Source organism: Polypterus senegalus, chromosome 17 (assembly GCF_016835505.1).
Source record: "Polypterus senegalus isolate Bchr_013 chromosome 17, ASM1683550v1, whole genome shotgun sequence".
Classification (NCBI taxonomy): Eukaryota; Metazoa; Chordata; class Cladistia; order Polypteriformes; family Polypteridae; genus Polypterus; species Polypterus senegalus.
Window position 1 is genome coordinate 19,250,382 of NC_053170.1, and position 18,310 is coordinate 19,268,691.

Below are 18,310 nucleotides of genomic sequence, written 5' to 3' on the forward strand. Positions count from 1 at the left end.
TGCAGGTTTGGTCACCATTTACATTTGATCACCACCCTCAATCCCTCCTCATGACAAATGTCAACATCTGTTCTGAAAGAGTTAATATTATTATTAAAAACTTATTACAATCCCAACTTTCAGTTAATGATCCTCATGCTTGCTGAGAGTCAATTTGTAAGATAGGTTTCAGTGCTAAGATACTCAGAGTACATTATATTTCGTGCTTCCTGTATATTATTGCCTGTTCATTTTTCTGTGTTTTTTTTTCCTTTTTTCTAGATTCAAATGTTAGCAAAAAGAAGATTTTGGGACCTAGTTTAGGTGTCGTTCCACCAGAGAAGAGGCCACCTGAGCCTCCAGGTCCACCTCCTTGCCCTCCACCACTACCCACTTCATCAGAGGAGGAGCCTGAATTTTCAGTCCATCAAGACCTAAACCCAGCTGTAGCAGCAGCTTTGCTGCAGTTGATTTCTCAGCAGGAAGGGGATCCATTTTCAAAGGGAAGAGGTGATGAGTCACCAAGTACAAGAAGGGTAGAGCCCTTGAGAGACATGACCCTGCCCAGTGCTGGGCGATCATCCAATGTCCCTATAACTGGAACAGCACCCCCAACTAGGACACAATCTGTAGAAGGACTTCCTCCATTGGAGAAGCCAGAGTCTCCAATAAACAAGCCCAGGACTACTTTTACACCTCCCATTGCAACACAGTTTCCTGGAGACCAGGACCTGAGGTTTAATCGTGGATCAATGGGGAAGCAACATGCTGAACCCAGTGCTGTAGAGTTAGGCCAAGTCAGCCAGAATACATCTGGGCCTATGGGCTGGGGCTACAGGGGAGCTAGCGGGGCTCAGTCAAGGGAGGGCAGAGGTAAGGGTATGCCCTATTGATCATACTGTGACTTCAGAGGGATGGCATCAAGTGGTGGAGAAACTGTGTAGGCAAGTAGTGGTAAGATTGCCGACTTCATAGGCACAAAATGAAGGTTGATGAAGATGATGGGAGGGTGACGGGGCATTCAGCAGTTTTAAAACTTTGAATGTACAATGTGTAGTTCCTGGGAAGTGTGTACAACTTCCTACTGGTGGAAGCACATCTCTGACATACCAGAGCTGAAAAATTACCTATTGTTGTTTTTCCTCAGAAGTAAAGATTGTTGAGGGATTACTTGAAGAGTTGGGGCATTACTCTATCCTGGTAAACACCCCACCTCACCTCCACAGTTTGACATTTCATATGAAAAGCTCCTGGCTCAGAGGGAAGGCACAGTGATTCTTTACAGCCTCCTTTGGTGTGGCTTAAGGGCATAGCTGTGTTTGCAGGGGGTTCCAAGTAGACAGTTTGTAGACACATAGTATGTGTGTTCCTATTACTTCTGCACAAAGTGCAAATACTGTTCCTTGAGCTGTATAAAGAAAATAATTTTAAAAGTAAATCATAATTAAAAATAAGGGGCTTCAACAGCAGATTCTGTCAAACCACTTTACCTGTTAAATTATGATTTGGGCACTTGGACAAACCCTTACCCCTGGAGCATTTGAAGAGGACCATTCTGAAGACCATCACCTGCATATCTTCATATTACCATTTCTTTTTACAGTGAAATCTTTATGCAGTCCAGATGTGTCATAAACAAATGGAGGTAGTTACCCTGGTGGAAATGTATGCAGAATGGTCTGCTTAGTGGATCCGTAAGAGGGGGGTTTCCACACACTTGCTTGGTTCCTGATGAGTTGCAGCAATGTGTATGGTTTCATTGCTGGGCATGTTTCTCTCACTTCTCATAAATCTTACCACACATTGACACACACCATCCTAAAGACTAGACTTGTGGAGTTAAATAGATCAGACACATAAGCTGTGCTGCTGGATTATCAGAGCTATGTTGATTTTCCATATTTTGTAGCACAAGCCTTGGCATGACCTGTTCTGGCTTATCAGTTTAATCCAACATGTACAGTACTTAAAACTAGTATCCCACTAGTTCTGGTCCTTTTTAGAAAACTGCCAGTGTAGCCTGTCCTGATTGTTGGCTATTTAAACAGGTCAGCCACAGATTTAGCCCACTAGAGGGTGCTTTTGATACAGAATCCAATGTTTTGATGGATCCCCGACAACAACTACTGTAGTGCACAGCCTCGGTTATGACACTCACTGTTCCTGCTCCCTGCAGCACCTTTTGCTGTTAACCCCTGGCTAGGCTCTTCTGTCTCCCTCTTCCCTTCATCCCTTGGCAGCCCCTGTTGGCACACAGAAGTGCCTTGCTGTCTGTGCGCATGCTGTATAATCTGCAGCAATTATAATTTTGTTCACTTAGTTTTTGTAATTAAAGAAATAATTTTGTCCCTCCAGATTTTGGAGAATAAAATGATCCATTTGGGTTGTACTTATGTCTGTACAGATATTTTGTAATATATAAAATGTTTCTCTTTTTTTCAGTTTATTAAATGCAATCTAAAGGGTAGAAATAATGCTGCAGTGTTCCTTTTTTAAGCTGATGCATATCAGTGAATGTTATTTAGTTGTTCATGTCTCATATATTAAGTTTAAAGGTTAAAAAGCTTTCCAGTGTTACTGTTGGGAGGCTAAAATGATGTCTCTGTAGTTTACATGCCAGTACCAACACATATTAGCCACACTGTCAGCATGTGATAGAAAAATGTATACAGCCAGTGCCTTCTGCAAAAGCAGTAAGGAACAATAGATGATTGTAGAAAGGACATTTTCAAGCATTCTGATTTTGGTCATGTAGTTCTGAACTTAGATTTGTTAAATCATATGGGAGTGAAATGGTGGTTTTGAAATGGTGCCTCATGGATTTGAATCCTAAACAGGTCATCTGTGGGAAGTTGGCTTTTCTATGCTTTCCTCCTGCATCCTCGAAACCGTACAGGTTATGTAACTTAGGTGACTTCAAAATGTGTGAGAGTTAGCACTGTTCAGGATCATTGCCTATTTTGCCCCCATTGCTGACAAGGTGGGCTCTGGTGCTGCTCCTTTGTGTCCACCTTTGAGGCCAGAGTTGTGGAAACTTTAGAATGCTAATGTGAGGTGGCCACATTCACCAGTCTTGGTGATTAAGTTCAAATGTTTCGTCAAGTTTGATAGTTCACATCAGCCTTTTGTGTGCTCCGTATTCCAGTTCGGAGTGGGTTATAAACTGCTTTTTAATGGCAGGATTTCAAAAGGCAGCTTCACTTTATTCTTAGACTTTATGTGTGCTGGTTTCAGCTTGGAAATGTTTTTACTGTAAGGCTTTATTTTGATATGAACCACCCAATATGGATCAGATAATTTCATTTTAAAATAACCTTGCTAGCCTCTGACATTGTTAGTGGCAATTGCTACTAGTAATTAAGGTGTACAATATACCCTACTCTTTCTTTAGTTACTGTTCAGTTGAATAAATTTTTCTGATTTTAAAGGTTCATGGAGTCAGTTGCCTTTTGGAGTCGGAGATTCTATTTCGGCTGTGTCTTGAGTCCTTTAATAAGTAGGACTACAGTTTAAACTGTGACATCTGCCAGTTTGTGACCAAATACAAATGTAATTAGGTTTCAGTGTAATTGATTGTGTGTGTGTTTGTTCCCCCTGTGATAGACTGGCGCACTGCAGCTATTCCTGCCTTCTGCACAATACTGGCTTAGATAGGTTTCAGCTTCTTTATACCTGGCTCTGGATAAACTGGTGACAAATGTGGATGGATGTTTGCGTTTATAAATGCTGGTTGCAAAATAATCTTAGGGTTTTATGTGTCTTAGCTTCAGGATGTTATATAATGTTGAATGTGTGGGCCCATTTTGTACAGACTGAGCAGTATTCAGTGTGCACTGCTGTACGAGTCCTCTGAGAATAAATGCCAAGTGGGCAGCAGTCTTCTGATGTGACCTCATGGCTGTCCGGCCGAGTGAACTGCGCATATGCAACTCACAAGCACATCTATGCTTCTGTCCCAATTTGAAAGCACCAAAGACAGGAGGGTAGAAATCCCTGAGGCTTTACCAGATGGCGCCTCATCCAAAGAGGACTACAGACGTTAAGCCCCTTAGCTGCCCTTCCAGCAATTGCTGCTGCCTTAAACGGCTGCAATGAGCAGACAAGCTTTTTTTCACCTTGCTTCCCTTCCCTCTTGCGATTGCCAGGAGTCAAGGGAACAGGATGGCAACGCTCGCTTGGATAGAGCTGGTGCAGCTCACACAGGCTGGCAAGGGGTGACTTGACTGTACAGCCCAGGATATGGGAGCCAGCCAGTGTGTCAAGTGCTGTCTGCTGCTGCTGCACTTCCAGACACACGCCAGCTTTGCATATCTTTTTGTTTTGTTTTGGGCTCTTGTTGTAGACCTACAGTATATGGGAATGTAAGCACATATCTACTGAAGGGTAACTCCATGTGCCTATTTGGTACAGGGTAATGTAGCATATGTGTGTTTAGAAAGAACTTTTTTTACATTTCACCTAAGTGAGCTATGGCTCCAATTGAATCCCACCTGTCCCGTCGTTCTTTAAATCTCGAGCTGGTGCAGTGACGCACACTTCACACACATTTGAAAATGATACCCTCGTTCTGATTTGCTAGATGAGGTAAGCTAGCTTTACTCACTATAGACCTTTAAAGATGATTAGAAAAAAAACCCCAGTATATTTAGCATACAGAGTTGTTTTTTATTCCAATATGATTTTTTATTAATTCATTGCATAGAAATAAATGTCATCAGAGTAAATTATTGGGTAGTAGGAGAATGGCTGCCTCCAAGCTCCTGGAGACTGGGAGTGAACCTCAGCCTTGTCCTTCAGTGTGTACTGTAGAGTTGGCACATCCTCCGTATTGTATATCTAATTAGGCCCCTCTCACATATCTGAAAGATATGTCCGTTGTTATTTTGACAAGCAAGTGATTAAGATAAAGAACAGTTAGCATCCAGTCAGTTCAATGGACAAAATAAGGTAACGACAATGGTTATCCAATTTAAACCAGTAAAGGACTCTCAACCAATCAATGTAAGACCACTGAAAGAGATGTGGCCCAAACAGCAGGCTCAAGGAAAACCTGAAATCGGCCGTCCAAGCTGCTGACTAGCCCTTCAGCTGGCCATCACGTCTTTGAACCTGACCTGCTATGTCCCATTGATGTGTTGCATGGAGAGTCCAAGCAAAATTAAAGAAAAGGGTTCCTGGGTTTTCAAAGACAAATTTCAAGTATTTCCAGAGAAGTGCAACAGGCTGATTCTACAAGTAAGAGGTCTGAGCTGGAAGGAGAGACTGGAGTAATGGGACTTTCTCAGTTTAACACATGGAGGTTCGACAGGAAGACATGATTTGGGTATTGAAAACTATATATGAAAGCAATTAGTACAGTGGGTCCAGGCTGTTACTTTAAAACACCAGTTCGACAACAACATGGGGACATGATTGAAAACTTTCTCAGGGCAGAATTCGCACAAATGTTTGAAAGGTTTTCTTCATGCAAAGAACTGTAGACAAACAAAAATTAGTAGGTAGTGTGGTGGACAGCAGGACCTCAGGAACCATTAAATCTTAACGTTTATGTTATTTTGGACGATACAGGAGAATAGGGAGGATGGGCTTGTTGGGCTGAGTGGCCTGCCCTCGTCATAATTTTTCTAATGTACAGTATGAGGCCAGAACTACCTTGGCTACTTGTGCTCAATGAGGATAAATCACTTCTGCTGTGTAAATGTAAGAGGAAGAGCACCAATAATCCAAACGAGTTAGAATGGAAGACAGACGGGGATGTCTGAGAACATAATTTGTGTGTTATTATTTTAGGGTTATTTAGATAAGGTGTAGCCTTCAAGTAAATAAACTTTATATTTAAACAGGAGTTTATCCAAAAGGTTTGGAGAAAAGCAAATAAAAGCATGTGACAGGTTGGTAGCTCGCAGTCGATAGCCAACTTTACCTTTCAGAGGTCATAAACCCAACAACATAAGAAGCGGGATGGCTATAGTGACATGTGCTTGGGTAACTTCCTACGCAAGGCAATAATTTTGCTTTTATCAGTAACCACATAACCCTTGTCCACAGCAGTCCTAAAATAACTGGAGCTTGAAGTGCCACAGAGTCTTTTACACTTTCAACTTCAGTTAATTACTAAAATATTCAGAAAGGTCTTGCCAAATGAATCAACGGGCAAGTTATATTTTACTTATACCATAACAAGCTGTTTTAACATAGAAAAGAAACAAAGCATTGCTGTAAAAGTCCCTCTTCACACTTTTAAAGGTTTCACGAAAACTTAGGCTCCTTCCTCATATGAACGGTTGGAGGCCTTTTGAACAATCTCACACAACTGAGTAGTGAGAACATAGCGTGAGATTTTACTGTACCTACACACTTTAACACTGAAGAATGAATTCAGTGGAGGAAGTTGGGTTTTTCCAAAAAAATAAAAATAAAAAACCTGTTAGGCTTATTTGTTAAGAATGCAAACATATAATGCTCCCACATTTTACAGTTTCTTTTTTGGAACAATCTTGGAAAGAATAGGCAGAAAAGACTACTATCAGTAATTGATTGGTGAAGCTGAGGACATCCTGAGACATAATAACTTCAAGGTAATTATTAAGATCCACAGTAATCACGGATGTGTCCATGTTCTCCTAGCTGATTGCACATCTTGTTAGGACCAAACAGAAATTCTCTAAAGCTGGCTTGATCATTTTTCCAAAGCTCTAAATAAACCTTCAACAATACCTTTGCTGCTAAAATAGATGATCCATCCATGTCTAAAGATCATGCATTGCACGCAATGTGCAAGTTACACTATGGCAAAGCAAGGGGCTCTGATGGCATTCTACCAGAACTGTTGAAATGCACAGTGAAACCAATTGAAAAGTCTTTTCATAAACTCATTCTCTAGGTATGGTCATCTAGGCAGGTTATTTCTAAATAGAAAAAGAACATCATCTTCACATTGTATAAAGAAGCGGGGTAAAACCCAGATGTACCCAGATTAGTTATAGCCTAATCCCTTTGCTTTCAGGTTTAGGTCATGTCAGTTTAGGGAGCATGCACTGGTACGACGCGTTGCTGCACCCACCACATGCCGAAACAGCTAAGGATCCTGGTTGCCAACCCCCTAGGCAGACATGCAGTCCAGTTCCACTCTCCAGAAATGGCCATCTATCTGCTACAGCCAGGTGTCATGTGGGTGTCCCCTTGGCCTGGTCCAGACACGAGCCGGATCACCCTCAGGTAATTGCACCACATGGCTGTAACTGATGTCCCTCACAATGCAGGTCATGTGCCTCATTCAGGACTCCGTGAGCAACCGCTCATTCGACACAAAGTCAAACCAGCGATATCCAAGGATTCTCGGAAGAGACACAGTACCAAAGGAGTCCAGTCTTCTCAGGTTGCAACCATATAGCAAGACAGGAAGCACCAGGACTCTGAAGACTTGGACCTTCATCATTTTGCATAGATATCGGGAGCGTCACACACTCCTTTCCAGTGACCTCATGACCCCCCCATGCTCTCCCAATCCATCTACTGACTTCATAGGAAGAGTCACCAGATACATGAATTTCACTGCCAAGATTAAGTAAACCTCTCGACAAGATTTACACTCCCTCTGCAGACAGACACACTGCTGATGGCTGTGCCAAAGAGGTCATAAAAGGCCTGGGTCTTAGTTTTTATCAGGACACTCGCCAACCCAAGGTGCTCAGACTCCTCGCTCAGTTTCTTGAGAGCCACGATCAGAGCCTCCATTGACTCCACAAAGATCACAGTGTTGTCAGCAAGATCAGGGAATCTTTCTTCACCAACAGATGATGCCCCACAGCCACTGGACCCCACGACCCTGACCAACACCCAGTCCATCCAAGCACTGAAGAGAGTAGGAGCAAAACACACCTCTGACGAACCCCAGAATCAACTGGGAAAAACGTAGGGTTTCTGCCTCCACTCTGCACAGCACTTACAGTCCCAGATAAAGGTTTTGCCCACAACCTGCTTGCAAGATTGCCTCCACTAATCGTTGGTAGTATCAGGGCTGAGCAGTGGGGTTTTACAATGGGCTATGAATTCTAGTCTTGCTTTCAGGCTATTGTTCAAGATACAAAGTTCAATTGTCTGCTGTGTGTTGCTTTTGTCAACCTGAAGGCGGCCTTTCACTCAGTCAAACATCAACCTTTGTGGAAAGCTTTGCAGGGAATTGGCACCTTACTCTCCTCCTAAATTTCATCCAGGAACTGCATCAGAGCACCACTGCCAAAGTGAGGGTAAATTGCATTGCCTCCGAGAGCTTTGCAGCCTTTCTTTAGAGTCAGACAGGGCTATGTCCCAACATCTATACAATTATGAAGAGCCATAGACTGGACCATTGAATGAGTGTCACAGAGCAATGCCATCAACCTGCCAGGTGATCATTTTTTCAGATATTGACTATATTGATGACATTGCACCACTTGATGTCTCCGCAGTAAATCTCCAGAGATCTTTTGACCAGTTGGAGTTAAGTACCATGCCTTGGCCTGTAGAGCTTAGGGACTGGAGAGTCCACAGGAGATCTTTGCATATGGGGTTAGATGGTTGAAACTATCTCTGAGTTTACTTATCTTGGAAATGTACAGGCCTCCAATGGTAGGTGTACCCCCAATGTCATTGTATAGAATTGGTCTTGTGGACCCTGCCTTGAGATCCTTCATAGGCACTAACACCTTCAAAAGGTCCAAGTAAGCACTGAGGTCAGAGAATTCCAAGCCTGCTCTCTACCTACTGTATATTACTGAATGCCTTGGAATTCTGGAGCCTGCCATTTTGTAACATACAAAGACACCTGGTGTTTCATATGGGGTACCATCGCCAAATTCTGCTGAAATTTGAAGGCCACTGCTTATACATGGCTGGAGCCTATTGTAGCTCCTACTGCCCACAGCCGGCTAGCACTATTTTGTTATGTTGCTCACTTGAACAGTTCCACCCCAGTTGTGGAGCATTAGCGTACAGTACTCAGTGATAGAAGGAGAGATATGTGCACTGAGAGGCTGTAAAAGGACCCCAGAATACCCAAGTCACACACAGATCCGACAAATTGGTGATGGTACATGTCCACCATACTGAAGGAATTAAAAGTTGCCATCCACCCACAGCCATAAGAGATTAATCCAAAAGGCCATTGAGTTCTAATGTAAGTGCCCAGGAGGATAGGGCATCCCTGCCAGGACTGAGGAGAATTTCTTCCCCAGCCAGGAAGCCATAATGGAAGAATGGACAGATTGCGGATATTATAAGGCATCCCAGCTGGGATACTGAAAGGTAGAATGGATTGGTGACAGCTGGAAAACTTAAATTAATAGGTGGCAATGTTCCTCACAAGTAGTTCTGGTTTGTACTCCCACAGGGCTGCATGGGAATTGGAGTCCAGAAGTGTAGCCCTGTAGGGGTCCTTGGGTGACAATAAAGGGTGCTGCCAGCAAAGGACTTCCCTGGCTTCTGTATGACCCAGAAGTGCTTCTAGAAAGCCTCGACGTGCCACCAGAAGTACTCCCGGGCACAGCTTAAAATGAGCCCGCTGCCATACCTCTAGGAGTCAGAGTCAGGAGGCAGTGGGTGAAATTCACTGGAGCAGAGGAGGAGACAAGAGAAGTCATCAGTTTTGTGATTGTTTTGACTGGATTTATTGTATTATTGCAGCTGATTGGATTAAAAACCTAGAGTTGTATTGGGTCTTGTGCGTTTTTGGTTTGGGGGCTTGGAGGTGGTCTCTACTGCTCCAGCTATGTATTTTGATTGAATTCTATTAGGAATTCGGAGCTGCTATAAAATGTTTTCCAATATGTCATCCTTTACACACCAATCATGATATTTCCCTAAAGAAATCCATATAGTGGATGGTTCTTGCTTTATAGTCATTCTGGTGTTTGTTCAGACCAAAGTGTGTGTTTATTTATTTATTTATTTTATTTATTTACCTAATAATGCATTTTTTTAGTATAAGGCTCGTGTTAGAAGCCAAATCTCCCCCCGCGGGCAAAAAAGTTCTAAAGTTCTCTTGCCACAACCCATTCAATTTGTCCTCCTCTCCTCCATGAGTGCCTACAAGCATCACACAGTCATGTCCGCAAAACCTTAACATGGAGCCACTTCCTGATTGGTCAACAGGAATTGTGCTAAGTGCTAAATGGGCTCATAGGAGCTCTAACCCCTGGAGACAGCGCCCACATTTTTAGCAACTTCAAGAGGCCATAAATGACTTGGATTGGGTTGAATCTGATCTCATACCTTGCTAGGAGTAACTTTATAACTTGTTTGTGCCAATCTGAAAAAAACAATCAGGAGCTCCCTAAGTTGAGGTAAAGTCGCAAAGTGGGGCTCACGTGTTATGACATCACGAGTTGGGGTGCCTATCACACTTAAAGACTCCTTGTCACTGTTGGCCATTTGGAGGCAGACATACATTGTAAGATTTTATGGGTTCACAATTGGTTGGTAACCCTTTGAATGATATCATGATGTGACTGTGGGGTGTCACCCTCGCAACTTGATGTGGTGAAGAATGATGTTTCTGTTTTTATAGTATGCTAAATATAGCTAAGATTGCTATTATTTTGGAGAATGGACTCACTCTCACTTCTAAGTAAACTCTCATGGGATGTGGGATGGGCAAGCAGCACAGACATTATTGCAAAGCTGTCTCAGTACAATGAAGTGAGCGCCTTATGTTGGGCGAATCTGACAATTTATTACAATTCTTATCAGTATCTCTTTTGCACTTGGAACATTTTTTATTATTATCTGACTCCAAAAACGCAAATCCTTCATTCCTAACGTTTATCCATACCACCAATATTTTCTCATGCTTCATCAGAAATAACTGCTTTTCTGCCTCTAGCTGTCACCACTTACCACCCAACCCTAGAAGTGACCTTCCCTCTGTGTCCACTAAATCACTTCTCACATTCTTGACCCAAAGCCAGTAGATAATGGTGACTCTTCATGCATTAAGAAAAGTACAAAATGCAGGCATGAGCCTTTAGGGTTTTAACTCTTTCATAACCTAAAGCTAGCTAATATAATAAGTTCCATTTAAATTTGGATGGAGATTACATTAATCCTCTATATTACCAGCGTTCGCTTGATTAGCTTGTATCTTCTGACCAGAAGACTATGTCACTTGTGCTAATCTGTTAAAAGAGCAGGCATGCACTGCTACCAGACGTTTGTTCCTCAGTATTCCTAATCTTAATATCTGATCAGGATATTTCTAGCAAGAACCTCATGTGTTCTCTTTCTCGTGTATTCACAAATGTTTTACAGCTATGATGAGCACAGATTAGCTTCCTGGTTGGTCCATGACAAACATCAAGATCTAATCGACTTGCATGCTCTCTCACACCTGATGGGCTTGAGCCAATGCTGCCCGCAATTTTTGGAACAAAAGAAAAAAAGGAAATCTTTGAAGCCACTCAGGTCAGATCAGGATATATCTCCTACCTTAGGAGTAGTGACGTTATGATCTTCATTAACTTTCTCACGATTTGAAAAAACAAAATATGGGTGCATCGAGTAAGCTCACCTTGAACAGCATAGGTTTCCAAAGGAGTCTGCATCTGACAGCAAGGCCAGACATGTCTGTGGTGTTTGCTTTACTCCAAAGTCTGCCATTTCAAGTTCATGTAGTCCATTGATGCCCTAGGAATGAAGACCATTTAAGAGAATGGATGCCATAATGGAGACCAGGGGTTATAAGGTTCAGTTCTGGGGCCTCCTATGCCTGCCATTTTTTTTTTTTTTGTCTCAACCAGTTTCTCAGTCAGCAAGTCCTTTATATCTTTTATTGATCATGGTTTAATTAGTTGCCATATCTTCCTTCTCTGCATTCAGAAAAGAGCAGGACATGCTTAGAAATGCAGGCTCTTTAATGGCACCTCACTGGCTCGGGAAGTTCCTAGTAAAACCATGGCTTGACAAAGAACCACTTCATTCTGGGAAGAGTTCTTTGCATATGAAGTTGGTTCTTTAAGCTTTTTAAAGGTGGACAAAACAGAAATCTATAATGTCTAGTGGACTACCTAGGAGGACAGAACAAATTAAGAAACCCTTATCTTAGCCAGTGTGATGGTATGCAATGAGAGTCCTTTTGTAATCAGGAACCCATTGGGATTTCACAAATCTGTTACCATCTATTCATGGAGTCTATTATGGATCTACATAAATAAAGGGTCTTTCAGGAGTCTTCATGTGGATGGTCCTTTTGGGCACCAAATGGCATTGCTCTGAAGAACAGCTGCAGCACCTATAAGGCCAGGTTTATACTTCACGCAAGGCGACACATGCTCCAGTGGACACTCCTGCTACGCAAGCATTTTACTGTTTATACTTGTGCGCCTGTGGTGGGCTGGCACCCTGCCCAGGGTTTATTTTCTGCCTTGTGCCCTGTGTTGGCTGGGATTGGCTCCAGCAGAACCCCGTGACCCTGTGGTTAGCATATAGCAGGTTGGATAATGGATGATGGATACTTGCGCGCATACTTTACGTAAATCTGGAGGAATCCAGCGGGTGCAAGTGCGAGACATCATCACGGGGAGAACAGGTTGAGTGTCGCTGTGTTGTGAATTGCCTGAAACACCCATTAAATTCCAATGACACCTTACCTTAATATCTCTGAAAAGGATGTTTAATGATAATCCAGGGATGTGCCATTTTCAGCTAGCACTGGACACGACGCAGAAACAATCCCTGCGGGGCATCAGCTCATCGCAAGGTAAATACAAGCACTCACGCACAATAGCATCATTTTGGTGTCATGTACACTCCAGGCAGGGAACTCCTGAGAGACAGCAGAGATACCGCTCTGCCACCGTGTCACCCCCATGTGTATAATTATTAACAGTATTCATTATCTAAGTGAAATTAACAATTTATCTGTACAATGTAATATACAAACTTTAATGCATTTCATCATGAAAGTGATATCAAGTATAAATCTAAGGATTCTAAATGTGCAGAGAGTTGGAATATCAAACATTTAATGTGTTCTGTGTGGTGGTCTACTGCTGTTTGCTGCTGCTGTCAGGTCCGGAGGAAGCCCCAGAAAAAAAAGACGGCACAGAAGACGGTATGTGAGACTTTTAAAATGTATCGTGTCATTACGATCGGGAATATGCGACACTGAAATATAAAAGCATCACAAATGCATCTGTATGTCGGGATTTTGCTTCACCACATCGAACCATTCATCAAACATCGAAGCGGGCACAGCGATCCTCAAAGCAGCTTTCTGTCACATGTAGATAGCAAACAGAGACTCTAACGTCACATTCCAACTTTTAGCACACTGCGCCACCCGTCTTTTTGCTGGTACTGTAATTTGTGCACGTGTCACATTACTTTCTGAGGACCAGCTCAGAGGACGTGTCAAATGAATGCTGGGAATGCGTGGCAGCCATGATGTGGGCGCATACGCATTCGGAGCGTGAAGTATGGATGAGCTCTAAGGCCAGGTTTATACTTAACATGGCGTGACGCATGCTGCAGCGGACGCTCTTGCCACGCTAGCATTTGACTGTTTATACTTGCACGCGTACTTTACGTAAATCTGGAGGAATCCAGCAGGTGGCAGTGCAAGATATCACGGTGAGAACAGGTTCGGTTTCGCTGTGTTGTGAATTGCTTGGAACATCCATTAAATTCCAATGACACCATACCACAATATCTCTGAAATGGATGTTTAATAGTTAAATCCATCAATCCAGGGATTCCAGCTAGCATTGGGCACAAGGCAGAAACAATCCTTGGAAGGGCATCAGCTCATCGCAAGGTGATTACAAACACTCACATACACTGGAGTCATTTTAGCGGCACCAAATCCCCAAATCTACATGTCTTTGGAAGGAAACCGGAGCACAGTTTGGAAACCCAGCAGGAAAACATATAAATTCCAAGCAGGGAATACCAGCGACGTGACGCCCTGCGAAACAGCAGTACCACCGCTCTGCCACCGTGTCACCCCATGTGTGTAATTATGAACTGTATTCATTATTTAAATGAAATTAACAATTTAATGTAAAATGTAACATACATACTTTATTGCATTGCATCATGAAAGTGGTATCAAGTATAAATCTAAAGATTCTAAATTTGCAGAGAGTTGGAATATCAAACATTTAATATGTTCTGTGTGGTGATCTGTTGCTGCTTGCTGCTGCTTTCAGGTCCAAGAAGCTCGTAGCGATTAAAAACTTGGATGATGCTCACGACGATCTGTTTTAATAATAAAGTAAACTACAAGGTTAAAGTGGACATTTCGAAATTAAAGCCGAAATTTCCACTTTATTCACAAAATGCATATTTTCACCATGTCCTTAATTTTTTTCTCTCTTTAAGGCAGTGTCTTACATTGGTTTCAGTCTCGTTTAACAGGTAGAAAATTCTTTTGCTAGTTGCGGTGATTGTAGTTCAGAGATCCATGATATTGTCTATGGATCCATTCTGGGCCTGCTGTTATTTTCAATCTGTTTGATCCCATTAGGGCAGATTATCTCAAAACACAAGGTGAGCTACCATAGCTTTACTTATCTATAGCAAATGATGGCCTGATGCTCTTGGCTCTCTGATCCAATGTTTGTCTTGTGTTTCTGAATGGATGAATAGTAATATACTCGAGCAAAATGTGGACAAAATAGAAATCTTAATAATAACGGAAATAAACTTGATCCCTTAGCATTATAAGTCAAGGCAGAAGTAAAGAATATACAGTGCATCTGGAAAGTATTCACAGCGCATCACTTTTTCCACATTATGTTATGTTACAGCCTTATTCCAAAATGGATTAAATTCATTTTTTTCCTCAGAATTTTACACACAACACCCCATAATGACAACGTGAAAAAGGTTTACTTGAGGTTTTTGCAAATTTATTCAAAATAAGAAAACTGAGAAATCCCATGTACATAAGTGTTCACAGCCTTTGCTCAATACTTTGTCGATGCACCTTTGGCAGCAATTCCAGCCTCAAGTCTTTTTGAATGTGATGCCACAAGCTTGGCACACCTATCCTTGGCCAGTTTCGCCCATTCCTCTTTGCAGCACCTCTCAAGCTCCATCAGGATGGATGGTAAGCGTCGGTGCACAGCCATTTTAAGATCTCTCCAGAGATGTTCAATCGGATTCAAGTCTGGGCTCTGGCTGGGCCACTCAAGGACATTCACAGAGTTGTCCTGAAGCCACTCCTTTGATATCTTGGCTGTGTGCTTAGGGTTGTTGTCCTGCTGAAAGATGAACCGTCGCCCCAGTCTGAGGTCAAGAGAGCTCTGGAGCAGGTTTTCATCCAGGATGTCTCTGTACATTGCTACAGTCATCTTTCCCTTTATCCTGACTAGTCTCCCAGATCCTGCCCCCCACAGCATGATGCTGCCACCACCATGCTTCACTGTAGGGATGGTATTGGCCTGGTGATGAGCGGTGCCTGGTTTCCTCCAAACGTGACGCCTGGCATTCACACCAAAGAGTTCAATCTTTGTCTCATCAGACCAGAGAATTTTGTTTCTCATGGTCTGAGAGTCCTTCAGGTGCCTTTTGGCAAACTCCAGGTGGGCTGCCATGTGCCTTTTACTAAGGAGTGGCTTCAGTCTGGCCACCCTACCATACAGGCCTGATTGGTGGATTGCTGCAGAGATGGTTGTCCTTCTGGAAGGTTCTCCTCTCTCCACAGAGGACCTCTGGAGCTCTGACAGAGTGACCATCGGGTTCTTGGTCACCTCCCTGACTAAGGCCCTTCTCCCCCGATCGCTCAGTTTAGATGGCCGGCCAGCTCTAGGAAGAGTCCTGGTGGTTTCGAACTTCTTCCACTTACGGATGATGGAGGCCACTGTGCTCACTGGGACCTTCAAAGCAGCAGAAAGTTTCTGTAACCTTCTCCAGATTTGTGCCTTGAGACAATCCTGTCTCGGAGGTCTACAGACAATTCCTTTGACTTCATGCTTGGTTTGTGCTCTGACATGAACTGTCAACTGTGGGACCTTCTATAGACAGGTGTGTGCCTTTCCAAATCATGTCCAATCAACTGAATTTACCACAGGTAGACTCCAATGTAGCTGCAGAAACATCTCAAGGATGATCAGGGGAAACAGGATGAACCTGAGGTCAATTTTGAACTTGGCAAAGGCTGTGAATACTTATGTACATGTGCTTTCTCAATTTTTTTATTTTTAATAAATTTGCAAAAATCTGAAGTAAACTTTTTTCATGTTGTCATTATGGGGTGTTGTGTGTAGAATTCTGAGGAAAAAATTAATTTAATCCATTTTGGAATAAGCCTGTAACATAACAAAATGTGGAAAAAGTGATGCACTGTGAATACTTTCCAGATGCACTGTAAGCAACATTGCAAAAGTTAACAGTTTTATAACATTACAAAGTGCTGAGAACTTAATTCACACTTTTGTTTTTATTCAGCTAGATTACCGAAATGCACTCCTAACTGGTCTACCTAAGAAAGACCTCGATCAGTTGCAGTTAGCCCAGAAAGCAGCAGCAAGAATCTTAACCAGAAAAAGAAAATCTGAGCACATCACACCAGCTTTAGCGTCGTTACACTGGTTACCTGTGTCCTTTTGAACTGACTTTAAAATACTACTAATGGTGCGTAAAGCTCCGTCCTATATTGTGGAGTGTATATCCCAAGTCATCAATTAGATCTTATAATAGTGGTCTGATTTTTATTCCAAGATCCAAGCAAAAAGGAAGTGGTGAGACAGCCATTTGTTGTTATGCACCAAAAATCTGGAATACTTTTACAACAGCAATATGCTAAATGTAGGAGGAGAACAGGCATCCTGGCCATGGAGGAGCATGGGTTATTACCTGGATGGGATGCCCAAGAGGGAACGATGGAGTGATTGGCTAGCTGGACAAAAAGAGAACTTTGTGCCCAGCGGGTATAAAATAAAGGATAGACCAATGGAAGCCAAAACTTTGGAGTGCTTCCATCCTCCATGCACTAGGTGGCAGTGGTCCTCATATGAGCAGTCAGTCGGAACACCTGCAGGGGTGCTAGGGAAATGGAGTTCAGAAGTGAAGCCCTGTGGGAAGGGGTGGGATCGGTAGAGGGTGCTGTCAGGGGAGGACCACCCAGAAGTGCTTCCTAGAGGAGAGAGAATGACACCGGAAGCATTCCCAGGTCTGGCATGGAAGGACATGCATGAGTCAGAGTCGGGAGGCAGTGGGCAACACTCAGTGGAGGGGATAAGGAGGAAGAATTGATGATTTATTGTATTCATTTATTGTATAATTGTGGCACATTACTGTAAGGAGGAGCATTAAGGAATAAATATTCTTTATTTTATTCTATCAACGTGTGGTGCATTGCTGTGTCTGTGATTTGGGGCTCTCTGGCGCCCCCTTGTAGTCACACACTGCAACTCACTTAAAAAAAATCAACAGCAAATTTTTTTAACTTGGCCTTCTATAAGTACAAATTAGTTCTGCCCTTAATAAACTAATTATGCATAGAGCACTCACACTCTTTAATGAACCTGCACTCTTTCTTGATCTTCATGTTTTCTGTGTTCTTTTCTGGTCAGTTTTTCTGCACCACCACCACCTGAACAAAGTCCTGTGCAGCCATCTGTGACGTTTGACTGAAAGCGAATACTTCATCCTGCCATAAGACCCACTGTGCCAAATCATCTAAGATGAAGCCTTAAACAATAAATAAAGAACTTCTTAAGAACATTTATATTACGTAGACTGGCCAGTGGGCCCTAGGTGGTCTTTTGGCCTTGAACCCCCTACAGATTTTGTGCTTTTTCGCTAGCCTTACCAGAGCTTTTTTTTTTTTTTAATGATTCTGTCCACCTCAAACTTAATGAAAAATTCTATATTGAAGGTCTATAATTCTCTTAATTATCTTTTATAAGTGTGCATTATTTATGTGTTATATATATTTATTCATTATTGTTCTTATTTAATTCCAAATTGTTTTTCTTCGCATGTAATTACTTCTTTGACATCTTGTAAAAGCACTTGGAGCTTCCTTCTTTGTATAAAAATGTGCCATAGACAGAAGTGATGTTGATGTTGCTGTGCTTAGTTAATGGGGGAGTTAAATTAAAAGGAGAAAGTGGTTAGGATGAAAATCGACAAACATAGGGGGGCTATGAGTGAACTTAACCCCTCTCCCCCAATCCAGACAGGCCTTGATGAAGATGAGGAGGAGGAGCAGGCACTAGAGACATCACACGAGCCATAGAGTGAAGAATTTGGACGCCCATCAGTTATGTCACTGGAGGGTTTGCATGTGATGGTGTGGCTGACATAATCACCTACTCAATGAGAAGATGCCTTGCTTCTTCCGAATCCA

At 42.5% G+C, this 18,310-nt stretch overlaps 1 protein-coding gene across 1 annotated transcript in view; it reads left to right on the forward strand.

Annotated features, from left to right (window-relative positions):
- cdk12 (cyclin-dependent kinase 12) overlaps positions 1-2,348 on the forward strand; it is a 34,641-nt gene extending 32,293 nt beyond the window's left edge. The window contains exon 14 of the mRNA XM_039739362.1: positions 262-2,348. Within this exon, the coding sequence (XP_039595296.1) occupies positions 262-872 (611 nt within the window). The 3' untranslated portion in view covers positions 873-2,348. The remainder of the gene's footprint in view (positions 1-261) is intronic.
- The last annotated feature ends 15,962 nt before the right edge of the window (positions 2,349-18,310 follow it).